Raw genomic sequence first — 27,656 nt, forward strand, 5'->3', positions numbered from 1 at the left:
TACGGATAGGCTACTTTTGTCCTGGGAAATCAAAAGTTCCCACGCGATTTCAGACCCTAAATCCACGCGGGCGAAGCTGCGGGCATCAGCTAGTACATAATATGGGTGCAGTCCGTATATTCAATGTACTCTGTGGTGCAGTCAAACAAGGCTCTTTTGGCACTTGAGTGAGGGCGCTGTTGTAGCTTTATGCCCTTATGTAGGTAGGAAAAATGTTTTGTTTTGTATTGGTTGGATTTTATGATTCCTTTTCGATGTACGAACAGGAACAGCTTCCCCAATTTCTCTTTCAGTTAAAATTAGATAAAACTTACTCGATTTTCAACACTGACATTTTCAAGATATTCCATAAACTTTTTTTTTTCTCTCTCGTATGGCTTTACAAAGAATAGCCAATGTCAAGTTTGTAGTTATTTGTAACAAGCATGGTAACAAGTTATCTAAATTATACATGGACCTATTATATACTTATAGCTTTATGTCTTTGCTGGATAGGGCCATTTATAGGGCTGTGTACTTCACTTGGTGCGATTTTAGTTGATAAACTGCTAAATCGCCATTCAAACCGTCTGAACAAACGTTCCATAGAGCAGGATGTATACTTATAGGGTAAAACGTTCTTCAATCGAACGGAATCAACAAAAACTCGCGCACCGAGGGGTATTTTGCCGGCATTTTGTACGATAACTCAAAAACTATTTTTGCATCAAAATAAATAAAAATCTGTTTTAGAATGTAAAAGTAAAACCCTTTTATATGATACCCCACTGGGTATAGTTATCTTAGTTACTTTGAATTTTAACACAGATTTTAAAATTTTTTTTGTGATGTAACCATAAATTCGCGGTTTTCGGATTTTTTCCGAAATTAGGTACTTGTTCTATCTTTATGACCTATCTACCTACCAAACATGGCTCATAAGGAGACGCGGCCGCTCCGAATCGTTCCGTACACATTCCATCAAAAGGTGGAAAATGTCATGAAATTGTGTGTCTCCACATTCGATACAAAATATATGTGTTGGCGACCTTTTCATCATAAAAAATTTATTTGATGGAATGTGCCCGACCGAAGTCGTAACAGAATTATAATATCTGCCCTTTTAAAACTTGGACTCTGCAAACCATGGACATCGGGCCCGCAACTTTGTCCGCGTGAATTTAGGGTTTTAAAAACCCGATGGGAACTCATTGATTTTCGAGATAAAATTTTAGTCTCCTTGCTCCGTTGCCACGTAACAGAAGGGCAAAATAACAAACAAACATACTATTATAGATAGTTAGTGATGTCAGCGAGAAAAGTAGCAAAGTGGAGTAGTTAATAGCTTAATGACACGCTTTTTCAAATTTGGCAAATCAGATTTTTTTATAAGCACCTAGGTAGTTACGGCATCTTTTTAGTCAAATAAATAAACATAAATTAATACACCTAGGTAATTAGGTAATTATTAGAAATTAGCTCAAGTATCGACTATTGTCGATAATTCTTAAACTGGATCCTTTCAAGTGAAGATTTTTATATAAACCTGTGAGGATGATACTGCCATTGGCGTAATTAAAGTGCCATAATCCTACGTTGTCGTTTTAGTATTTAGTTTACAAATTGAGAAAAACCAAATTAAATTTGAATTTCGCGGGCAGACCCGTCCGAATGGAATGTCTTTGCTTGTCTGGTGGGATGACAGGTTCAGAGGAGTCTTGGAGGAGACTTGAATCAACCAAAGTTTAAAGCTAGCAAACTTTAATTGTATCGATTTTTGTTGCTTCAATTCGATTGAATATCCGTTTAGAGTTTAGACAGACGGTTCGAATGGCATGCGGATTCTAAAATCACACAGTGTGAACCCCATTGGGTCTCGATATCTATTTCCATTTTGGCAACATCGTCGTCGCCAGTAGCCACCACGCCACAACCTGTGGTCACAACAGAGTACCTGGTAACGACTCACTGGCGATGTAGGTAATTTTGCTATGTGGATGTGACAGTATAATATGCATCGATGATAATATGGGATCCTTTTTGCCTTTTTAGGCACTGAACCCTAAAAACCACAGTAGGTGAGGAATTTGAAGGGGGGAAGAGGAGAAACTAAGATTCTAGGGGGCTAAAATGGGGCAGGGAACAGTACTTTTTCGACCTTTTGTATGATAAATCAAAAACTGTTACCTATGTATAAAAATTAAAAATAAATAAAAATCACATCGATGTAAAAATCTATTTGAGAATGTACAGGTGAAACTCTTTCATAAAATGATATCCTACTTGGTATAGTGTTATCATACTTTGAAAATACTGATTATTTTTTTGTTAACTAAATGATTTTAATTATTTTTTTCCCTTGCGTTATCATCTATTTAACTGCCTTTCATGATTCTAGGTCAACTGCAAGTATGTATAGGTTTCTAAGTACCTATAGGTTTCTTTACAGACACAATATAGTGATCCTAAAAGGGTTCCTTTTATGCTTTTGAGGTCGTAACCTTTAAAGTCAGGTCTATTATTCCCATGCTACTGTATATTAATATACACTCTGCTGTACTACTACAGGATAATAATTATTATCTGTAGACAACCATAGAGTTTGTTCGATTTTGTACTTTAGGAGAAAATGGTGTATTTTCTAGTTTGTACTGTGGTAAATGGGCAAAACAAACACTAATAAGACTTAAAAGTTATATTATACCTCTAAATACAATACTTAAACATCATCTATTGTTGGTAGCCAAAATGCCATATTAGTACATGCAGAGGCTAGCAACATATACTTAGGATTAAACTGCACACACTGAATAGGCGCTGGATGATCCCCATTGAGGACACAAACTTTGTATCCAGTATCTGCATTCCATACATGTACTCTTCCATCTGTAGAGCCACTAAATATGTATTGTGAATCAGGGCTAAATGATGCTTCAATAGGAATTCCTTTATTATTGAGGTGTCCAGTGAAAGTTTGAAGTGGTGTGCCATGATAGGCATCTACAAGTCGAATTATAGATCCATTTGTACTTATTAACATAGTTTTACCATCACGAGAAAACTTTAGACCGGTCCAATCACATTCCTTTTCTTGATTAAGTTTAAATGTTACAAAAGGACCTTTATCAAATGATCTCAAGTCATACAGCTTAATACTCTCTGAATTTACACCAGCTGCAAAAATGAGACCTTCAGGATCGTAAGCTGCCACTGGCCTTCCGGACAAATGCATCAAGCCTTGACAGTTAGGTGAGCGCAAATCCCACAGTCTGAGAGTTTTGTCAAGTGATCCTGATAAAAATGTATCCTCCACGGGTGATAAGCACAATGTAACTACTTTCTTAGTGTGTCCAGGAAAATATCTTATATATTTGTTATCATGCAAGGACAAATATCGTATAGTATCATCAACTTTCGTAGAGCTGTGAATGGCTGTGTTTTTTGCATGTGTAAAATGTATCAGATCAACACCATACTTTTTACTGTTTACAGTAATCATTTGTGTACCTTTTTCACAATCATAAATTACAATTTGATCATCTTCACTGCAAGATATGAGTGTCTCGCCAGAAGGTGAGAAATCTATGCTATTTATTTTGTCGGTGTTTTCTCGAAAAACTTTAGCGACCTTAAAACTTCTAACAACTTGGTCCACTAGTTTCATCATTTATACGGCTTTTATTATCTATCTATCGTGTGTGATTATCAGCTCTCAAACCCAAACAATATCACAACGATCACAACAACAACAAAATTGAAAACACGCTGGGAAAACAGCGTTCAACAGAATTTATTGATTGCTTTTTGTGTTTTTGCCAAAGAGAATATAATCACAGAATATAATGACCAAAGAGTATACTCACTACGGTTTTTGCTTTTCCGAGTTTTGTGATTTTATTTCATGGTTTGTAATCATATTTTGTGACTCGTTGTGACTGTTCACCTCTGTTGCTGTGCTGCTCTTTGCTGTTCATTGTGACAGTTCACAGTATATTGATAGCACGTAGTGTTTATATACTCTTTGATTGATAGTATAGAGTATAGAGTATAGGTACATTAACTGAAGAACAATCAACTAATAAATTCTTGTAAGTTTAATAATCTAAAGGGGTTCTGTTGTGAAATAGCGAAACTAGCCAATCGTTCTTAGCTTTTTACTGCAGCAACGAATTTTACTGAACTATTAAGTGGGTATAATAATCTACGTCTGATAAGTGATAGACGAGAGCCCAAGATCCGAGACGGCCAGCCTTGTTTGATGTTTCTGTACCATTACCATCCATTGTATCGTACCTGAAATCTCATACGTATTAATCTGCCTACTATTTCTACTAAGCAATTGGAAATATATCTATTTATTGCGTGTACATTTCGTGAGTCATAATATTATTACAATTACCTACATAAACTGAGTGTTTTGACTACCTTTTCAACGAATTCGTCGCTGTACTTTTGGACTATACACTAACAGTAATAGGCACTCAAATTCATTTCATTTGTAGCAAAATGACGTCGGGACCTTATAATTACTCATATATTTTCAAATATATAATCATTGGTGATATGGGAGTGGGCAAGTCATGCCTTCTTCATCAGTTCACAGAGAAAAAATGTAAGTACCTACCTACTATATTTAATAATCATACCTAACAAAAATGTTTGAAAGATGATAATGATATCCACTAGACACCTAAAAGCCAATATCTGGAATCGAATCGGAATAAAGTATTTAACTTCATGAGAAAGAGAAATTTTGTTTTTTGTAGCTACATTCTGGGACAGGTTTTGATTCATGCTACTGCGATCAGGAGATGTTACATCTGTGTGGGAGAGGGGAGAGTGTCTGGGTGGAACCTTCAAAATCAATTTTTACTTGCTAGAAATAAGTGCTAGTGATAAGTAATTTTGATATAAAATAATGAATGCAATTGAATTGTGAAATCTGAGCAGCCCGACTGCACTTACATTGGATAACTTTATAGTGTTAAATGCAGAAAATCAGCCAAGCAGAAACCAAATGCATACACTGTGGGGCGGGTCATCCAATAACCTGCCTGCTTGATTGCTTGCTATTAATTTAAAAGAAAAAATTATATTCCTGACTGAAATCATCATTACAATAATTAATTAGTATAAGTAAAATTTTTTCAAAATTTCATATTTTTAGTTATGGCTGACTGCCCTCACACCATTGGAGTAGAATTTGGAACTCGGATAATTGAAGTTGCTGGTCAAAAAATAAAACTTCAAATTTGGGACACAGCAGGACAAGAACGATTCAGGGCTGTGACACGTTCATATTATAGAGGTGCTGCTGGTGCCCTTATGGTCTATGATATTACAAGGAGGTATATAAAATATTTATGGAGGTATGCACAATAAATATTATTTATGGGATTATTATCATCAATCTGTGGCACTTTTACTATTTCAGGTCAACATACAACCATCTAAGTAGTTGGCTCACAGATACTAGAAATCTGACAAATCCCAGCACTGTAATATTTCTTATTGGAAATAAATCAGACTTAGATGGTCAACGAGATGTTACATATGAAGAAGCAAAACAGTTTGCTGATGAGAATGGACTAATGTTTGTTGAAGCTAGTGCTAAAACGTGAGTAAAACAAGCACTTATTTTTTATAACCAACTTTATTTCCTTAGGCATCTGCACAGTTTTAGTTAGATAAAAAATCTGTAACTACTTGCTTTTACAGATAGAGACCTTTGTAATTCGTTGGCTCTAACTGCATCCTTGCAAATAGCATTTATATTACTCAGCCATGTGGATTTCAGTTTTAAAAATCCCATGGGAACTTGATTTTCCAGGACAAAAAGTAGCCTATCTGTAGTCACGCCCAATGCTTCAATTTTGTTTATTAGTATGGATAACTTTAATATTTATGCCCATTTTTCCCATAATTCTTTGGTGAGCATTAATCTGCTTATGCACGAATTATAAAATTTTTTGGTAGTAAAACTTCTAATTTCAGTGTGCTGTTTCTTAGAGAGTAAGCATCTTTTTCTCAAAAGAGTATAACAGATTCCGGTAGATTTTCAGCCACTTTAATGGCAGATTCATACTTATGGAATGCAAAAGTGATGCCATACCTACCTGGCGGAAACTGATTTTTTGATATTAACTTAAATTTAGTATGGACATCATATAACTAACTACTAAGCAGGACTGAGCAGCTTTCGCTGATGCATCTTTATCAGAAGTGCTTGGAGTTTTCCAAATGTTTGTCCAATCTATTCCTGAACTGGTTAACAGAACTTGACATAACCATATTATGGGCAAATTATTCCATAACTAGCTAATGCCCGCAGCTTCGCCCGCGTGGATTTAGGTTTCTAAAAATCCCGTGGGAACTTTTCATTTCTCAGGTCAAAAATAGCCTATCCGTAATAGCCTGTCCCCGGGATGCAACATGTTTCTGTACCAAGAAAAACATTTAAATGGATGATCCTTTAAAAATCCCGAGGGATCACCTGGATTAAGGAATGCAATTCCTTACAGCATCAGGGTTGAGGAGTTGGGTCCTCGAGGTCAATGACAAAGTGTTTACTTGGAAGGTATAGATACCTTCAATATCAATCAATTTATAACCGACAGTTTCTAAATCCCATCAGTTTTGGTGGTCAGGTCCCCTGCAGCATCAGGATTATTACAGATTTATTGGTATAGATAAAATACAATTTCAGGGGTCAAAACGTGGAGGAAGCATTCCTAGAGACTGCTAAGAAAATTTATCAAAGTATTCAAGATGGACGACTGGACCTCAACGCGGCGGAGTCGGGCGTGCAGCACAAGCCCGCGGCGCCGGGCCGCCCGCTGGCCGCGCCGCCCGCCGCGCGCGACCCCTGCGCGTGCTAGCCGTGCACCCCCTACACCCACACGCCGACGCTCCACAATTCTCCACGCTTCACTGTTCTGCATTCACTTTTTTACCTAGCTTGTCCATGGTTTTTATCAGTTGCTTATTTGACCATTAAAGTCTACTTTGAGTGATAATGTGTAGGAATCCGAGCCATTGCACAGATTACAGTGAATGCTGGTGTGGTATCTACACATTCATGAAACAGTGCAATCGATTAATAAGTATATTACAGCAAAAGCAAAACTGATTATAATGCAGGGATATTTTCACTTTTTATGGTTTTTCATTAATTTTTAGTAGCATTTGATCAGAGTAAGGCGCAAGGCACACCAACAGAGCTGAGGCGCAGCGCCTTTTTTGGTTACAACTGGTAAATTAAGCTGCTAATTCGCACTGGGCCAGCGTGGCCGAACTATTTATTCCTATTTGTCCCCCTGAGGGGACAAATCAGGGGGACAGATAGGAATAATTCATACTATGGCCTAAACCTTTCTTATTCTAGAGGAGACCCGTACTCGGCGATGGCCTGCGATGGGTTGATCATGATGATATCGCGGACGAAGTCGCGGGCAACTACTAGTTACTTTTCATATTTTTGTTGTTTATTCTACTATTATTCCAGGAAACCAGAGGCAATCAAGAAAATGATATATTAAAAATAATAGAGAGAGTAAGAGCCTGCGCGTTCCAGACCTTCGTTATTTTATAAAAGCTGAAACTTTCTTTGCATATTGTCCTCAGCACAGAGGAATGATCAGCGATTATGAAATTTAAATCATGGTGGCTTAAAGTTTAAAAATTTAAGGGTGTCTGACAGGGTGTTGCCATGATACTAAGATTCTGGCACTGCTTGCAATGTGATTTCTAATACTATTCCGACAAAAATGTAAAAAATAGACTTTTTTTTAAAATTTGACATAAGATTTTTTTACATCTTTATCACCCGTATTTCCCAAAGCCACCATGATCCAAACTTCATAGTTCCTCTGTGGTAGTCGACTATATACCTTACAGCTTCTATACAATAACGAAGGTCTGGCACGCGCTTGCTCCTTAGTCCATAATATGAGCATTAATAAATCACTTTTAGCTATCCTATCACCTATGTATAGGTAAATTAGGTAAGAAAATATATTATTATACTGATCTCGTGAAAATTTTTGTGTTTTTGTCCAACTTTGTAATACTATTTTGTAGTGTTTGATTGAACCTTCAGCCAAAAAACCGGCCAAGTGCGAGTCAGACTCGCGCACTGAGGGTTCCGTACTCGGATATTTTTCCAACATTTTGCACGATAAATCAAAAACTATTATGCATAAAAATAAATAAAAATCTGTTTTAGAATGTACAGGTAAAGCCCTTTCATATGATACCCCACTTTGTATAGTTAGTTATCTTACTTTGAAAATGTAAACATGTTTTAATTTATTTTAAATGATATGACCAAAAATTCGCGGTTTTCAGATTTATTCCTGTACTTGTGCTATAAGAACTACCTACCTGCCAAATTTCATGATTCTAGGTCAACGGGAAGTACCCTATAGGTTTCTTGACAGACACGACGGACAGACAGACAACAAAGTGATCCTATAAGGGTTCCGTTTTCCTTTTGAGGTACGGAACCCTAAAAAACACCTTCAAAGGTTTCTAGCTTTTGCAAAAATTGAACGAACATTGGAATGCGCGACAGCGCAATGAAAGAGGCGAGCGCAAGGGGCGGGAGTCACTGCGTTGCGCCGGTCGGCCGCTATGAGAAGTTTAAAGGTCACTTTTTTTGTCGTCCCGGAAGGGACGGGATGGTTTCTCAAACTACTATTGGATAACTAGAAAACAGAAGGGACGGGACGTTCCAGTTGTCCAATAGTAGTTCAAGAAATCCTCCCGCCCCGTCCGGAACGAGAGGATTTCACGTTACGTGTGAGACCTTTAACCACTTCTCATAGCGGCCGACCGGATTTAGATAGATTTAAAAAAAACTATTATTTTATTCACTTTTAGCCAATCTTGAACTGAATTTCTTGGGGCTATCAAACCTTCAGTTCCGGCCGTAAGTTATTTCGATAGACGAATAATCGACTTCGGCCAGAAATCGACCTTCGGTCGGACACTGCTGTACGTTACCATTATTAGCGATTATAAATAATAATGTATATACTTGTTTGTAATAATATTATATTAATCACTTTTGCTGTAATAATACTTATAACAATATCTGATCAAAAAAATACTTGTGTGCACTGCATTTTCCAGTCATGTATCGTATGTGCGTCCTTACCATTTCTTTTGTCAAATCAATGTGATTGCATTATACCTACCATAAATAAATTATAATAAGTATTCCAGTTCGACTCTGTGCGTCACAGCCATTAAAAATACTGCAAGAGCTGTGAGGGTAAAATTTAATTCATTTAAAGACACTAACTACGTTGTACATGTTACTATATTCGCTACATGGCGGCATATTTAAAATTTAATAAACCAGCCAAGTGCGAGTTATAGACTACAGGCCCATACTCAAAAGTGGATGGGTCATATGAACCACCAGGTGACGTATACAGGACGATATAAGAGCATAAAATAATAAGATTCAGCACTATGCCGTCACTTGTAAGCTGTCCAACAGAGTGCTGGTGAGAATTCAAAAGTGCAGGTAGAGTGAGTACATTTTGGTCATATATTTTTGTACGGCATTTTTACCATCGATAGATCCATGAAAAATAATAAGAAAGCGCGCAGTGCCGTAAAAAAATGGTGCGCCACAAAGTCAGTAAATTTTTTGATTTTCTGATAATTTCCAGGATAAATTTGGTCATTTGATTCTGTACGGCATTAGTTTCATACTGTTTCAATACAGCCTCTAATCCATTATTCCGCAACGCCGTACAAAAATCATGCGACAAGGGGAAAAAATTGAGGGTAGCAACCCCCTCTCTTTCCGTGGTCCGGGGGGTGATTTGAAACAACATAAAATTAATTTATTTTGAAAGTGTTTTATGCATAGATAATATTTTTTTACATGCCGTACATTTTCGTAGGTCCAAAGGTTTGTAGGGGATGTGGATATTATATACACACCCGTTCACTTCAGTTAGACGGCATAGTGATTTTATCATATTATCAATTGTTCTCTTCAAAAATATGTTAATGCCGTACAGTATCAGATGGCCATAAAGTACTACACCTTTAAAATGGTAGCGTCATTTTCATCAGCCTAAAAGATATGGTCTGCATTAAAATGTACGGCATAATTTTTTCCTAATTTATTTATCTTAATACTATTTAAAACAAGGGAAAAGCGTAGATAATTGCTATATTTTATTAATCTATGAATATTTAAACTTTTGCAATAATTTGAAAAATTTCAGTTTTTGTATTTCTCTATAATTTTTTTTAGAACAGTTTCTTTTGAACGGCAATACTATATAACAATAGTATTTTACACTATCATGTTAAAAAAAAAGTTGCCGTACAGAGTCAAATGATTTTACAGCTTTAAAAATCAAGTATACCATGAAATTAAGATAATTATTGATACACATTCAAATGAACACAAATTTTTTGACGGCATTATTTTTAATAGTACTTTTGAGTGCTAGATAATGTTTTGGAACCAAAGCCGTACTTTTTCAAATCACCCCCCGGACCACGGAAAGAGAGGGGGTTGCTACCCTCAATTTTTTCCCCTTGTCGTATGATTTTTGTACGGCGTTGCGGAATAATGGATTAGAGGCTGTATTGAAACAGTATGAAACTAATGCCGTACAGAATCAAATGACCAAATTTATCCTGGAAATTATCAGAAAATCAAAAAATTTACTGACTTTGTGGCGCACCATTTTTTTACGGCACTGCGCGCTTTCTTATTATTTTTCATGGATCTATCGATGGTAAAAATGCCGTACAAAAATATATGACCAAAATGTACTCACTCTACCTGCACTTTTGAATTCTCACCAGCACTCTGTTGGACAGCTTACAAGTGACGGCATAGTGCTGAATCTTATTATTTTATGCTCTTATATCGTCCTGTATACGTCACCTGGTGGTTCATATGACCCATCCGTTTTTGAACATGGGCCTGTAGTCTATTAGACTCGCGCACCTTTGGCTTTCGTACTTGGGTATTTTTTTCGACATTTTGCATGATAAATCAAGAACTGTCATACATAAAGAAAATCTGTTTTAGAATGTCCAGGTAACGCCCTCTCATATGATGCCCCACTTGGTATATTACCCTGAAAATTGAAAATACTAAATTCATGAACACATTTTAATTTTTTTTTGTGATGTAACCACAAATTCACAGTTTTCGGATTTTTTAACGGGAAGTATCCTATGGGTTTAGGACAGACACGACAGACAGACAACGAAGTGAACCTATAAAGTACAAGGGTACCTTTTTTCCTTTTGAGGTATGGAACCCTAAAAATATAAATCTTCACAGAGTTTCCTGCACATGAAAAGCGCGAGTCGGTTTTTTTTGGTTTACTTGCTCGAGTGATGGCCTGTTAAGTATACAAGATGAAGTTGAAAACTAAAACCCGACTGCGATCGTCTTAATAAACGCTGAAATATTATAGTAAAATTGTTTTTCTGTCGCTTGGTATATTTTAATGTTGTAGTACATTTATATTTATGAACTTAGAATTTTCTCCTCTTTCATTTGACACTCGATACAATAGCAAGAAAAAATATTTTGGAGACCCCCACTTTTTTTTCATGTAACATCCGTTAGATCAATTTTTTTCGTATAAAATGTAGCCTATGTCACCCGGACTGTTACGACGAATCGATTGACACCTCATTCATCAAAATCGGCCCAGTAGTTTAGGTGCTACGGTGGAACACACAGAATCTGGATACTGGATATTCAGGGACTACTTATACATCATGCGTGTTTTAACTAAAGCTATTTTTATCAGTGTAACGGCCGGTTCACACATGTCTCCGTTTTACTGTTCCGTTTTATCGTGTACGTTTTTTTTTCGTTGATGGCGTATGTAGTTGTATGAGCGATTTCACACATGGCACAGTATTCTGTATGTACAGTAAAAAATATCGTTCCGTAAAAAAATTACATTCCGTTTTGTCATCGAATACTGGACGAACGGAAGGGAAATATACGGATACGTAGAATTTTAACGGATAGATCCATCCTTGTAGAATAGCGTCGGTATACTGCGAGTTTTCTGTTCACACATCGCATCCAGTAATGACGGATCCGTTGAACGTTATACGGTGCCTATGTGTGAACACAGCATAAATTTATGACGCATCCGTTAAAAACGTACCAGTAAAACGGACTCCCATGTGTGAACGGGCCGTTAGTTTGTTTAAAGTGTGTAAGTTTTCTCTCAAACAGTCTTATTCTTGCTAATGTACCTCTACGTACAGACCAATGAACCGGCAATTTTACAATGGTAAACTGTAATGACTTTTCGAAATGTGTGTCTGTTTACATAATAATTATATGATTATATATTAGTGGATGATAGTTATGAGGACCTTTGATGATTCTTTGACGCTGCCGTATGTTGATCGCGATCACCTCTGATTGGTTGACGCTCGCTCACTATTGGCTACGTAGTATTGTTGCAACAAGAATATCATAAATTCAACCAATCAGGACAATTGCGATTGTAATGATGATTGATGCCGGTTTTCCGAAATCAACCCACTGATATAACAGTGATAAATATTATATTAGCCGAAAGTTTATGAAACGGGTGTTATGTGCAGTTTCATACACTATAATGCGTCCGAACTAACAAAGGAAAAAAGTTTCCGCCATGTTGTGACATCTTAGAAATATTCAAGTGTTTTGTAGGGAAAAATCCATTGAATATTTGGACGTAACAATAGCGGAAACATCTCTGTTAGTTCGGACGCATAATACCTTATCTAAACTCATATCTTAAAATCTTGATTACATTTTGAAAATTGCTCCAGTTGGAGTCAAATTTTTCACATTTCTCGATTCCTTTTTCTTCACATTCTTCGATTACTCTGGTTCACAATATTTAGTATCGAATATTCATTATCTTAGGTCTACTATCAATATAATAGTAGGTACGACGTTAAAATCTTACAAAAAATCGTGCACGCGATCAGTCGCACAGATTACGAATACTCAATACGCGTGCCACCACGTGAAAAATCAACAGTGATCTCAATACGGCCAATGCCCAGCTGTGAAAGCAGGCTAGAAGCCTGCTTTCACAGCTGGGCATTGATTTTTTGAAATTTGTGATTAATTTACTAACAAAATCAATGTTTTTGACCCCCTACACAAAAAGAGGAGTGTTATAAGTTTGACGTGTGTATCTGTCTGTGGCATCGTAGCTCCTAAACGAATGAACCGATTTTAATTTAGTTTCTTTTGTTTGATCGAGAGTGTTCTTAGCTATAATAGAAGAAAATCGGTTCAGCCGTTTGAAAGTTATCAGCTCTTTTCTAGTTTTCTTTTAGAGGTTTTTGTGTCGGGCGTTTTTCAAATTTTAATATTTTAAATTATATTAAAAGTCTTTTCATAATAAAATGCACGTGAATCAAAAGTGTCTTAGGTCACTATTTTTGAATTTACAATTAGGATTTTAAGATATGATCATAGATTAAAAAAAACTATTTTAATACAGTTGCTCAAAAAGTGGCGTATTGCAGGGACGTATAGCGTTCGGGATGTGGGCTATTACATAATCGTGCTTTTTTTTTACCTTTCCCGCACTCGTGCTTTTTCTTTCCCAACTGTCAAAATATTAAAAAGAAAAACCAACCATGAAGTTTTTACTAAAAAAATTCATAGAAGTTTTTATGATTCATGCAAATACGTATATTTCTAAAAAGAAGCTACTAATTTGTTTCAATATCAGATTTAATGATTTGATTGAATGAGTTTGGTTAGGTTTCATTTCATTTCATCTCATTAAATTTCATTTTCATTTCATATCAATAAAAAACTTCTACTGAAGACTTGGCTGTATGGGCATAGTTCCCTTTGCCTACCAGAATGGGTGAAAAAAAAAAAAAACTCTACTTATATTCTACGGTTGGCGCCATTTTTCAGAAATTTTCTTTGCAAGTTTAGTTGTTGGTTGCCTAAAATGAGTAATTTCGACCCTAGTTTTTTATATCTATCTATTAACAATAAAGTTGTTTTAAATTAAATTAAATTAAGTTAGTTGAGTTTATTGTGTTTTTATTATTTTATTAAATTGCTTCATTTTTTCGCAACTGTATTAAAAATAGTCGTTCAGTACACGTGCGGAACCGTCATTGCAACTCGTTCCGACTGTCAACCCTCGCCTTCAGCTACGCCTCGGCTCGGGTAGACATTTGGCGGAACTCTTTGCAATGACAGCCTTTCCGCACTTGTAATGAAATATACTATTTTTGACACTGTGCGATGCTTATTCGTGCGTCTCATCGATTGTATATAGCTAATACCTATTATGTAATATGCTATTTTAATCTTGTTTATATTTTATGGCATTTTTATTAAAAGGGTGCACTTTAATCTCATTCACATTCCACACGTAATAGGGGTTTTGGAGACATTTCACTTTTGTTGTATAGTGCCCGCAAAACAAGTAATTTAATCTGAACGCGGGGCGTATGGCTGCGCACTGTGCAAAAACATATCTCAGCAGAGCTTGTGTATTTAATCCTTAGTCTACGACCTGCGCTAACCACTGTTACAACTTCAGATTGGACTACTTGTTTTGCGCCATCTGCAGCAATTTTACTTTGTGTGTATAGTATAAAAATATAAACTTGTAAGTTAAAGAAATAAGATAATAAATGAATAAAATATTAAGATGAAAATATTATAATTTCTATTTATTACAAGTAATGATTAGATGAATAATGTTTGTCTATATTCTATTGGTAAAGCCGATTTACTAAATGCATACAGGCAATGGAGTACATTATGTAGCTAAACCTAATAAAAGGACTGCTTCATTTACATTGCGGAGCCTATTTTACCTCTGGCGAAAGAAGTTTTTGAACTCAGTTATATAAATGATTCAGTCCCATAAGTGGGTTTTCACGCATATACCTACCTCGCTACGCATCTTCAGTGGAAAGGCTTAGTAGGCTTAGGAAAGATATGTTCTGTTATATGATTATTCATTTTAAATTTTTTTGGCTTTCTTCTTTTTAAATTAAATTAATTGACTGAATTAATTCAGCTTCTTCTAAATTCAGTTTAAAATGTGACTATTGCTAACAAACCTAAGTTACATAAAAACGTATTATAGTTTATTGAATAATTATAACAATTATTGTTAACTGTGTTATTTTTATCATTACTTAATTGAAATATTTATTACTATTAAATTTTTTATTTTATAAAATGTATCATAATATTATAATAGATTATATGAAAGTACAACAATGTTTTATTCATCTGGCCTGAAGGTTTATCGGCACATCGTACGCGCACGAACCGCATCGAACACGCGTCCACTGTCTCTGTGCGCACGAGTCAAAAATGAATAGTCATCGTCTGGACAAGCGCGCGCCATCTTAGGCTGCATCATCACTTGCTAGCAGGTCTGTTTTCAGTCAAGCGCTAGTCTAAAATTTAAAAAAATGTGCATGTCGCGAAGGTACAGTGTTTTTTTTTAACTGGAACAGTATGGGGAAATCTAAAACACAGGCGATATAGAAAAACTGCCTAATGAAACTTATCTTTTTTTGTGAAAACAATTTTGGCATAATCAATTTTTTAGTCAAGCGTGAGTATTCCATAAAATCAACCGGCATCTCTGTGTAATAAAACTGTTGTTCTAAACACGTCTCAGCTCCGTTTTACTTCAGCTGACAGCTTGGCAGGAACGTACGATACGTCATCGCAAGAGGCTCTTAACTATAAAAATACACCATAATATTACATTAGAGATATTTTTATTTATTATTAAATAAAATTATGAAAATATACTTTATGGTAAATATACGACCCGACGGACAACACGACGCGCAACACCTCCAAATCTTTGTTGATTCAAATCATACACTTGTTCGAGTTACATTTCATATTATGTAATACTAAAAATGTCATGAAGATCGTTTTGGCTACAATACATAGTTTGTAAGATGTGAGCATAACAAACGAACATTTTTTAGGATTTTCTTTCACGGTTTATTGCAATGTTCTAGCTCGGAAAAGAAATATTTCATAGTTCCAAAATTTGATGTTCATAATTATGTACGGAACCCTAAAAGGGCGAGGCCCGACTCGTACTTGGCCGGTTTTTATTTTCAACTCTTCGCTCATGCTGTAGGTATTGGCTAAGTAGCCAATATATAAGGTATCAACCCTTCCGCAAGGAGCCCTCTAAGGTCCGATCACGATTCTAAAATATATTTTATCTATGGATAGAGCACTCCGATCTACCAAATAGCAAATACCCATCAAATACCTACTTATCGCTTTCGATCTTCGAGAAAATAGCAATAAATTAGAGCGACAGGTTTGACCAGTGGCCACCAGATGCATAGTTTCAAGTAGGTATTAGGAACGCTCAAGCCACCTTTTTCTTGACATTTATGGGTCACAATTTACACTTTGAGAAGTGCAATTGCAATGCAAGTGACAAGAGATTAGTTAATATTTCTTTTTCATTAATCACTTCACTTGCACTTGCTACTTAAAGTGTAAATAAGGCATTATTCAAGCTGCAAGCAGTGCACTTATAGAGGCCTATCACACTATCAATATTTTATAACACGACATCGCGATCCTGCATTGAGGATATATTGAGTGATGGTATTGACAGTATCTCAATATATCCGAGTGTTCTTGATAAGCTGAAATCCCACTATTGCAGAATGTGTATGTTCGTGGAGAGCTTCAACGTGGCGTGTAGGCGCTCACAGCTTGGAGCGCGCCGCGTGCAGCAGCACGTCGTGCATGTCGCGCAGCGCGTGCTCGAGCGCGGCGCGGTAGTGCGCGGCGGCGGTGGCGGGATGCGCCGCGAAGGCCGCGGTCGCGAAGTTGACGTCGTTGTCGCGCGGGTTGTAGCACGTCGCGTACCCGTCGGCGACGAGCGGCCCGTAGCACATGAACCCGTCGCACTTGCATGCCACCTGATATCCAAAACTAACTAAATACGTATCTCTCCATCTAATCAAATCTATTTTAATTAGAAAGGCACAGAGTTAGCTTTCATGCTGGAGAAGGACATTTTTCCGGAAACTCAAAGAGAGTTTAACCGATTTAGATGAAATTTGGTACATACAGAGATAGTGATAGTGTAACCCGGAAATTTACATAGGCAAATTTTCATCCCGGAAAATCAGAGCGTTCCCACGGGATTTTAAAAACCTAAATCCAGGCGGACGTAGTCGTGGGCATCATCTAGTAGTTTTAGATAATAAACAAAAATAATTTCACGGCGTTTATGACTTTTACTGACAATAAAAACCCAGCAAAACTTCCTGTTTCTATTTCATGACGAATTTAAATAAAACACCAAAGCACACGTTCAAATCACAAAAACACTCTAGTGTTAAAACAGGCCACATTCCGCCTAATCATTTTCTCGTAATTTTTTTGGCTTATCAAGTGACCGCCAAGTGGTCTTGGGGGTCCGCCTAGACCCTAGAGACCCCAACATTTATAATTTAACTGCAGATCGATTTAAAACCCAACTCCTGAATTTTTATTGCTTGTCTATTTAGTACAAACTAACTTAGTTTCTCGAATTCTTCAATAAAGGAGCTGAGCGACTATACAAAGTGGTTTTAAGCTTCTTAAACTACGAAATACACACCTGACTTGTAGATATTCTCATATGAGCGCTTCTCACATACCCAGGGTCAGAATATAATTTCGGCAATTCGATACCATTTTCGATGGCTGTCAATTTTAGTCCCAGTAAATGTCTGTCAACGCCAAAACCTTGTAATGCCTGTAAAATTATAATTCGATTACTGTCTAGAGTCTAGACGCTAGAATAAAATTTAAAAAAAATAAAGAACGGCAATAATAGCACCAGTAGATGCATGTGCTAAATCTTTGAAGGGTCTCAATGTAGCCGCCCGCGCACAGTCAAGGCTTACCTGAACGGTGTAGTCCTTGTGCGCTGCGACGGCTGCGCGTAGAGCGGCGAGCCTGTCGTGTGCAGAGGCCTGTGCGTCCAGCATGGCGCGCGCGAAGGCCACGGACTCCACGGAGCACGAGCGGATGGTCTCCGTGCGCCCGCCCACGTACATGCGCGTCGCAGCTGATTCGTAATGCGCGCCCGGTGTCTTGTGCAGCCTGCAAGCCGGCATAGGCATGCAGTGCAATAACGTAATTCGATACAAAATATATTATTGTTCATATTTCATTAGGCTAAACTAGCTTGCGGCAGAATCCAAGTCAGTATACCTATGTAGAATAATAATTATTAATTAAATATGCCTCACATCGCTTCGATACTTCACCATGGTGCCTTGAGCCACCATTGATACCTACTGAAAATACCTAGTGTGATCTTCACCAAATAGCTCTTAATGAACTTTTAGAGTAAGAGCCCATGACCTAGATTCATAGTAGCCAAACTGTTTCTCCTGTAGCGTAATTGGGGAGAAATATTTTCAGCTCCCTATACCTACTTCATATTATAAAAGCTGAAAATTTTGCTCTTACTCTTACTAGGTATACTTATGACGTAGCTCTGGACGGGGTTTACGGACTCTCGTTTGTTATTATCGCTGTCCAAGTTTCAGAGCCACAAGTTAGGATGAAGACAGGATGTGGACTTTTAGACATTAATGACGACAACACAACATAGTCAATTTAAAAAATAACTCAACGAGTATAACATTACCTATAGAATGCGTATTGCATCGCCATTTGCAAGTAACTATCCGGGCTCATCTTGTGTGACTTTATGAAATTTTTACCATATTTGTCATATTTGAAGCAATTCAGGTCTAAGTCGGCGACCAGTCTGTAACAAGAACCATATTATAGTGGATAGCATTTAGCAGCGTAGTAAAGATACCGTGTACAAACGACCATATGTCGCAAAGTAAGGAGCAATATCACTTGATATGTAACTATACTTTTACAGACATGGGACCATAGGTAATAGTATTTTCAATTTTAACAACTTGGATTTTTTGAAGGTGTAATCACTATTCCATATGCGAAACTGGGTTAGTTTGTCCTTCAATCACGGCGCAATCGACCAACGGATCGACGTGATTTTGCATGGGTATAGTTTAAGACCTGGACTCTAGAGAGTGACACAGGCTACTTTTTATCCCAGAAAATCAAAGTGTTCCCACGGGATCTTCAAATACCTAAATCCACGCGGACGAAGTCGCGGGCATCCGCTAGTTATTAATATTTTTTAATTAGTTGCACATAACATAGCATATGCCCATCTGGAATAATGTATGTACCCTTCAAATGATGAAAGAAATTTTCAGATGGGTGCAGTGGTTTCGCAAATTACACTATAATATACAAATTACACAATTACGAATTTGTGTATATTACACATAAAATTTGTATTCTTTGCTTATAAAATTAAGTGTAGATAAATACCAATAGTAACAACGTACTTGTCCAAGCTTTGCTTTGCAGAGTTGATCATTGCCGTAACTTCGTTATCAACATTGAACTCGAGGCGCACGGGTTCCTTTGGGCTCGAAGACGGCGCGTCAGCAGCTTTGTCTTGCTCACTACAATTTTATTAAAACTTTAACCAATCATGAGTTCCTCTGACCTCTGACCTTTGACATGTAAGAGCGGTTACGCACTGCGGTGAAAATACGGATACAAAACATGTTGATAATCCGATCTCTGATCCAAACCCAAGCTACCACAAATTATTTGAATATGAGGCAATACGAAAACGTACAAACAGTACTACAGCTAGTTTAGTCGGTATTTCTTCCGAATTGGACTCACAGATGACGGAAATCCATGAGAAATAGGATGCCTATATACAGGGTGTTTGGTAATTAGTATATAAAGACAACACGTACCCATGCTACTTTGGTCTGATAAACACAATGCTGAAATAAAATGACGAAATAAAATTATAAAAATTTCCATACAAATTTTTTTCCATGTCCAAGTTTTCATTGCCTTAACGTGCCCTAACTCACTGAGATCGTTGGCCTTGGCCTATCTAAAGATGGCCAATGATCTCAGTGAGTTAGGGCACGTTAGGGCCATGAAAACTTTGACATAATTTTTTTTAAATTTTGTATGGAAATTTTTATAATTTTATTTTGTCATTATTTATCAGATCAAAGTAGCATGGGTACGTGTCGTCTTTATATGCTAATTACCAAACACCCTGTATAAACCACAATACAAATAGTTCTACAACTACTTCGGAACGTATTTTCAGGGATTCGGATCGGATGCAGTGCATCACCGCTCTTATCACCGCTATGTCACAAAAATTATAATCTTTAAAAACAGAGATCTACCTTTTATTTAAGTCTGAAAACTTACATATATTTGATGATAAAGTCGGTAAGGACGGCTATCGGTTGTCCTTCTGCCGGGGAATGCTCATACGTCAAACCAGTGACACCGTCAGCTCCGACAATGAACTGAAAAAAACCGGTCAAGTGCTAGTCGGACTCGTTTACAAGGATTCCGTACCATTGTACAAGATATTATATCTAACTCTTTTATATAGACCACTGCAAGTTAATGACGGACTGCGCCATCTATATATGATTTAGTAAATCAATCAAAACATGTTCCATACAAGACGACAGTTATTTTTTGTGCCGATTTGAAACGTCCCACCAAGCGTACCGGGTATCAAAATTGATATTTTGTGTCAAATATCTTCGCGTGTCAGATGCCTCATCACTAACATTTAGTTCCGAGTGCGCTCACATGAAGCTCACTGCTGCTATCAGCGCCAAAATGGCGATAATCAAGTTGCTTCAAAAACAGCAATCGGTAGTCGGAAGTTAATGTTAGTGATGTGACATATGTCAACAAAAAGACCATTTCACACAAAGGGGCAATTTTAATCCCCGGTTCGCTCGGTCGTGCGTTTCAAATCAGCACAAAAGTAACTGTCATTTTGTATGGCACACTTTTTCCAGCGTACTTGAATAATATGTCCTTTTCAGTGTTTATTTTGGGTTAAATACCTGTATGGTCTTGTCGAACCACCGGTTGGCGCCGTTGCTAGACGAACCGCCGCCGTGGATAGTTTGCGCAGCCGCCACGTTGCGGCGCGCGTCGTCGTCCGCGCATCGCCACAGCCCCGACGCGCTGTCCAGACACAGCACGGCCAAGCTACTCTCTACGTCCGCTAACGAAGCCCTATTCACCTTGTCTGAAAACATTTCAACAATATAAGACCTGGGTTACCCACAAGTAAAACGCCATGTGGAATGTTATGGTTATCCATTGTTATCAGCGCCAAAATGGCTGAAATCAAATTATATAAGTATACACTAGATGATGCCTGCAACTTCGTCCGCGTGGCTTTCTTAATAATCCTGTGTGACTTATTCCTATCTGTGAACCAAATTGAAAATGCCTGCGACTTTGTCAAAGTGGATTCAGGTGTTTTGTAAACCTGTGGAAACTCTTTGATTTTCTGGTATAAAAAGCAGCCATATTAATCCCTGGGTTCCAAACCATCTCTATAACAAATTTTCTACTAATAACTAAACCATATGGGCCGTAAAAGAGTAAAAGCTAGCAGACAGACTATCAGATATACTTTTTCATTTGTAATATTAGTACGGATTTATAGAAATTAAATGTTAACTTCACGCTAATTTTTTTTTGAAATATTTACAAACCTTTGGATAAAAGTTGATAAGCCTTTGCCCACGCATCCCTGTTTTCTGACGTAAGAATGCCTATGGGATTATTGCTTGGTGTCATAGATAAGTCTACCACTTTTTTTAATGCTTGGGCAATCTGATCAACATTTAACCTATTTCCATCACTGCCCCAAAGATCCACATGGAATATCTGGAAGTACATACAATTTTTTTTTAACATTTTGCCGTATTTAAACAATCATCATCGCAACAAGGTAATGAATAATAAAATTATTACTTATCAATGGATGATGCCCACGACATCGTCCTCGTGGATTTAGGTTTTTAAAAATCTCATAGGAACTGATTGATTTTCAGAGATAAAAAGTAGCCTATATAATAGCCTACATAGCATGCATTATCCATGCAAAAATCACATTGATCCGTTGCGGCATGATTGAAGGACAAACCAACAAAGAAACACATTTTAGCATTTTTTGATAATGGGTAACATAATTAAATTTGTACAGTAGAATAGTTGTCAAGCATGATTTATAACTTAGTTATCAGGCCTGAAATTTCAATAAATATATAAATAAGATTTTCAATTTTGCTGATTGCTAATAAAGTGCATGAGTAAGATGAAATACCAGTGATATCGACAGATTAAGACTACATAAGTAGTTACGATTATAATTGATTACATATCTATATTTTGATATTTTATCTTAAGGAGATAGCAAATTTTTAGCACTGATAAAAAATATTCTGAAATATAAAAATACCTGAGTTCCAAATCAAATCAACTTAATTACAATTTTTGTAACACACATAGGTACTAATTCTATGCATGCATGTAAATGATAGTGTGCGTGTGTGTGCGTTTAGGCATGCATGTGTGTTGTATTATAAAACCTGTATGTCTTTTTGTTATTTTTACCATTATTACTTTTGTAAATGCGTTAAAATAACTAACAATATATATCATTTATTGTACTACATAGTAGGAAATTCGGTAAAAAATAAAAATATCTTACATGGTTATTATGTATTACAGTTATATATTTTGTATCATTGAATGATAATTTATCTCTTTTTTCATGTGGTATACGACATGTGCCAAATATCTTCTTATATTGTGCCATATCTAGTGGACTTTTCCCCATCATTTCAATAGGAATTTTATCACTAAAAATACAATATGTTCATTAGTTTTTGCACATTACACACAAAAGCTGATAGCTTGTCTAGTTCTTTAGATATGAAGCAGTTATATGTGCAGTCATATTATTGTTATTTAGTTGTACACATGTTACCTCTTAAAAACAAATTCTAAATTGATTAAAGTAATGCTGGGAACATTGTAAAAGGTACAAAGGTACAATTCATTTTATTTTATTTTGTGTACAATCAAATAGGCACAAATGACCCTCAGAATATCTAAACTTATAATAAAACTGTAACTACACAATTTTTGTACATTTAATATATTTTAAAAGCATTACTTTTGATATCAAAAATATAGAACTCAAAACAGTATTTTTATCTTAATTTATGTCTGTCAATCTGTCTGTGCATGCATCATAAAAACTAAGAAACTAGTGAACAGCATTTATTCTTGGCATACTAATACTAATATGACATAACATATTAACATTTAGGTAAACATAATAGAGGATAGCTCTTATTTCGAAATACAATAGGTTTCTTTCAGTATAGGGAATTAAATTTTCTATCAACATTATTCTAATCTCAGCGGATTTTGACAATTCTTATTTTTTACAGAGGTAAAAGTACTGTCAGATTGTGATTTCATATTTTAGTGAGGATTTGATGAATAGTTTCAGGGGTTCATTACTGAGAACATTATTTTCACAATGAAGTTCATATCCTATGATACATTCATATTTGTCTATGGAAGAAACAAGGCCACCCGTGCAAAACCGAGGCGGCTGATCTAGTACTAAAATACGAGATTAAAATTGGTCATGCTCTCTCCAATAAAGAAAAATCTGTGCACGTAGAGTTTGGAAGCAAGCTTAAAAAATCAATTGTAGATTAAACTAAAACAATACATATAATTGAATTCACTCACTTGTCTATCAAGGCCTTGTAATCTAAAGCAGCAAGTAATGTTTTAGCAGCATATTTAAGTTGATCTTCTTGACTGTTAAATTTTCGGAATGGAAAAACTAGACCAGGGCTTGAAAATACCACAACAGGATCCCTATACTCCAAGTAGGCTGTATTGAGCCACCACTCTTCTAGCCAGTTCTCGTGCTTGCCAGCTCGCTTCTCCAAAAGAGCCTACAACATTATTTCTAAAACTTAATCTCATTAATCATTTTATTTTTTAAATATCCATAACATTGATTTACTTTGTTGTATTGATTTGACCTTCCTATAACTTTGGAAGGCAATAAACATATGCATTTCCTTATATTATTCTTCCTTATATCATTACCATTACATACTAAGAAAATTGTAATTTTAAAATACAGCCTTTAGTGACTGCATCAATTTTTTAAGAATGTATCACATATACCTACTGACAAAACACAATTCTTGGTTGTAGCTTAAAGAATTATCACTGGTTTCAAGGTTCCATGCACAAAGGGTGCCAAAGGGTCCCTATTACTAAGCTTACAGTGTTCATTTGTCTGTCTGTCTGTCTGTCTATCAGTGGCCGGTATTTCATGAGCCATAATAGGTAGAGAGTTGAAATTTTAGTGTGTTTTTCTATTGCCGCTATAATAAAAAATAATGAAATTTCAAAATGGCCACCATGTAAATAAAGAAAATTTAAGTACATAATCTTGAACAATTGTATGGAACCCTTTCGTGTGCGAGTCCACATCACAACAGACTAGTTTTTAGGATTATCTGCATCTAAGTGGTCCCTCAATTTTTAACAGACTTTGAAAAACAAGAAGGTTCCTAATTCAGATTATTAAGATAACATATGTTGCCTATGTTACGAAAAAACCGGCCAAGTGCGAGTCAGACTCGCGCACTGAGGGTTCTGTACTCGGGTATTTTTTCCAACATTTTGCATGATAAATTAAAAACTATTATACATAAAAATAAATAAAAATCAGTTTTAGAATGTACAAGTAAAGCCCTTTCATATGATATCGCGGTTTTCAGATTTATTCCTGTATCTATACTATAAGACCTACCTACCTGCCAATCATGATTCTAGGACAACGGGAAGTACCCTGTAGATTTCTTGACAGACAGACAACAAAGTGATCCTTTATGGGTTCCGTTTTTCCTTTTGAGGTATGGAACCCTAAAAAATAACATTACCTGCAACTTTTGCCCCACTCCACCTTCAAAATCTTTAACAAGATTAGATGTTGCAGCAAATTCTTCATCATTCAGAAATGGTTGAACAGTCTTCAGATATTTGCTAAGTGTGTCACTCAGTTTAGGCACTGGCAATCGGGGCAATTTTTGTGTTTTAGCTGAGGGCTGTGTTGAAGCATAATTGCATACAACTTGGAAAGAACTAGCATAAGGTTCTAGCATTAATCCTCTGAATCCACACTAAAAAAAAAGGCAGAGTTAAAGAGAGGATTCATATATAATAACTTTCTTATCTCAAGCAGTTAATCTATATCATGTTATTAGCTATTAAAACAATGTTTTCATACAATATATAATAATACTATATAAACTGGCAATACTCACGTTTTTGCCTAGTGCCTGATCCAACTAGATTAGGACTCATCTGGGGCACTAATTGATAGACATGACTGTTCACAAGTTTCACAACTGCCAAAATCGTGAGTTTAGCTGGTTTATTTATATATTTTATAGTTAATATTGCTCATGGCAGTTTAACTGGTACTTCAAAACTGTTAAAATTCTAATCTTTGCATACCTTACAAAAAGCATACCTTACCTTAAGATCAGTATTCTAATAATTACAAAATATTTTATAACTTACTATTCTTAGTCCTTTTAGCATTTTGTGGTCCTGAAATATGCAAGATCCAATTATAATATCAAGTGCCAAATAAGCCCTCTATTAGTCCGAATAGGAAATAAGGCTCTTATTAATTATTAGATGATACTTGGGTTGTCTGCGTGGATATACGTTTTTGATCCAGCGGGAACTCATTGATTTTCTAGAATAAAAAGTAGCCTATGCATTCAGATAGGGTCATAAGCTATTTCCATTCAAAATTTTAGACAAATCCGTTCAGTAGGTAGTTTTGGCGTGAAAGAGTAAAAAACTTACACACACACACACACTCAACATACAAACTTTCACCAGCAAAATTGATTTCCTAACTGTGAAATTTTAATTAGGGTTACATACATATCTATGGGGTTACAGGACCACTTCCCCTACCTGCCTTCATCCCCTCTTAAATCAAATTGATGGTGACTAATTCCATAGCATTTTTCCGCCCTCCTTTCGCCTTTATAATATTAGTGTGATTCTGTTTACAGGTACTTTATTACGACGATAATGAAGAGACTGTTATATGAACTTATTGTTTAAAGTAGGTTTTACGCAATGGAAAGTAGATACTTTAAAATTGGTAGCATATGGCTTACAAACATAAGGATATTTTAGTCAAAGATTATTGACAGTTAAGTCTCTTACTTACTTCGTACTGCAATCTGGACTTTTGCACTGTTGCACTGCTATTGTTAGACATGGAATTAACTTCAATGATTGTAGTAATGTTATCAAGAAAAATGTGAATGGATACTTAAAAGTGAAAGGAATTCGGCAAATGCCAGTTGGGTAATTTGCACAATGATCTACCACTTACTTAAAAATAATAAAACCTGTCCTGTAAACCGGTATGGAACTTTGATCTTCAATTAATAAGACTTCAAGTTTAAAATTTGAAGTGTGGAACAATAAATATAAGTGTGCCGGTCTACTTTCTCATAACAATCGCTTTAATATAATATTATAGATTATTGTTTTGATGATAAGATAAAATAATAAAAAGTCATACAAAATCACAAAATAAAAATTCTATGATTTCTGATAGATCTGACCTTCACCACAGACAATATACCATGCTTCAAAAAGTATGTAATCACTACGTTATACCATACTAAAGTGATTACATAGCTACTAAAGCTCATTTCAAACTACGGAGTATAATATAATATATATTATATCATGAGATATAAATTAATATTGCTCACCCTAACTACTTTGAAATGGAACTGTTCACACTGAGGTGTATTAATATATTTTCATCATTTCATAGTCTGAAATGAACTTCACTCTTTAACCGACTTCCAAAAAAGGAGGAGGTTCTCAATTCGTCGGAATCTTTTTTTTTTTTTTTTTTTTATATTTTTTATGTATGTTCCCCGATTACTCAAAGACCCCTGGACCGATTTGGAAATATTTTTTTTGTTTGAAAGGGTATACTGTGCAGGTGGTCCCATATAAATTTGGTGAAGATCTGATGAATATCTTCGGAGATGGAGAACAGAACTCCTCAATGGATAGGAGCAAATTGCTCGCGATCAGTGTAATAGCTTAGTAAACAGTAGGGTTTTAACTGGGCACAGCATATTATAGTACAGTGGGGCCACTAAAAATTGTGAAATAAAAAATTTTCAAAAGAAAAATAAAACCGACTTCAAAAACGACAAACACTAAAAAGTAAAAAATAACTTTTGTTTAGCTACACGTGTAATGTACCTAGGTATGAAGTCGGGCGAGCTTCACTCTTGGATTTCTAATTTTGTTTTAATATGCTCGCTCGACTTCATACCTAGGTACATTACACGTGTAGCTAAACAAAAGTTATTTTTTACTTTTTAGTGTTTGTCGTTTTTGATGTTGATTTTTTGCTCTGTGTTTAATGTCATTTAATATTTTTTTAATGATTTTACGGCTCTGGGCTTCATGTTACCAATAAATAAAAATTAAAGGATAATGAAAAGATAAAACATAAACTGTCGCCACGGGTATATAATTCTAGTACCTATCGACTATTCTCACAAATTAGTCGATACTAGAATTAATTTCTTAAACTGGACCCTTTCAAGTAAAGATATAA

General features: G+C 36.0%; 3 protein-coding genes across 8 annotated transcripts; 1 reads left to right on the forward strand and 2 right to left on the reverse strand.

Annotated features, from left to right (window-relative positions):
* Positions 1 to 2,659: 2,659 nt before the first annotated feature.
* Positions 2,660 to 3,799, reverse strand: LOC123866075 (WD repeat-containing protein 82). The gene has a single exon (XM_045907447.1). The coding sequence runs from the start codon at positions 3,644 to 3,646 to the stop codon at positions 2,699 to 2,701; it is 948 nt and encodes a 315-aa protein (XP_045763403.1). The 5' UTR covers positions 3,647 to 3,799; the 3' UTR covers positions 2,660 to 2,698.
* A 149-nt stretch (positions 3,800 to 3,948) lies between these two features.
* Positions 3,949 to 8,013, forward strand: LOC123866818 (ras-related protein Rab-14). Of its 4 annotated transcripts, none has more exons than XM_045908642.1 (5): positions 3,949 to 4,067; positions 4,482 to 4,591; positions 5,147 to 5,327; positions 5,414 to 5,596; positions 6,686 to 8,013. In XM_045908642.1, exons 2-5 carry the CDS (start codon positions 4,486 to 4,488, stop codon positions 6,855 to 6,857), a joined length of 642 nt encoding a protein of 213 aa, XP_045764598.1. In that variant the 5' UTR covers positions 3,949 to 4,067; positions 4,482 to 4,485; the 3' UTR covers positions 6,858 to 8,013. The 4 variants fall into 4 exon arrangements, with proteins under 4 accessions (XP_045764598.1, XP_045764513.1, XP_045764745.1 ...); XM_045908557.1 differs by lacking the exon at positions 3,949 to 4,067 and adding an exon at positions 4,074 to 4,166; XM_045908721.1 differs by lacking the exon at positions 3,949 to 4,067 and adding an exon at positions 4,173 to 4,352.
* Positions 8,014 to 14,354: 6,341 nt separating this feature from the next.
* On the reverse strand, positions 14,355 to 26,664 carry LOC123864314 (carnitine O-acetyltransferase-like). 3 transcript variants are annotated; one of them, XM_045904786.1, is made up of 14 exons: positions 26,342 to 26,664; positions 26,232 to 26,311; positions 25,562 to 25,591; positions 24,919 to 25,158; positions 23,705 to 23,916; positions 22,647 to 22,797; positions 21,646 to 21,820; positions 20,983 to 21,170; positions 20,324 to 20,424; positions 19,420 to 19,539; positions 18,678 to 18,800; positions 17,926 to 18,124; positions 17,637 to 17,774; positions 14,355 to 16,950 (listed from the first exon to the last, which is right to left on the reverse strand). In XM_045904786.1, the coding sequence occupies exons 2-14, from the start codon at positions 26,280 to 26,282 to the stop codon at positions 16,735 to 16,737; spliced, it is 1,944 nt and encodes a 647-aa protein (XP_045760742.1). In that variant the 5' UTR covers positions 26,283 to 26,311; positions 26,342 to 26,664; the 3' UTR covers positions 14,355 to 16,734. The 3 variants fall into 3 exon arrangements, with proteins under 3 accessions (XP_045760742.1, XP_045760816.1, XP_045760660.1); XM_045904860.1 differs by lacking the exon at positions 26,232 to 26,311 and having other exon boundaries at positions 26,400 to 26,664; XM_045904704.1 differs by having other exon boundaries at positions 26,232 to 26,664.
* Between the last annotated feature and the right edge of the window lie 992 nt (positions 26,665 to 27,656).

Source organism: Maniola jurtina, chromosome 1, assembly GCF_905333055.1.
Source record: "Maniola jurtina chromosome 1, ilManJurt1.1, whole genome shotgun sequence".
Lineage (NCBI taxonomy): Eukaryota > Metazoa > Arthropoda > Insecta > Lepidoptera > Nymphalidae > Maniola > Maniola jurtina.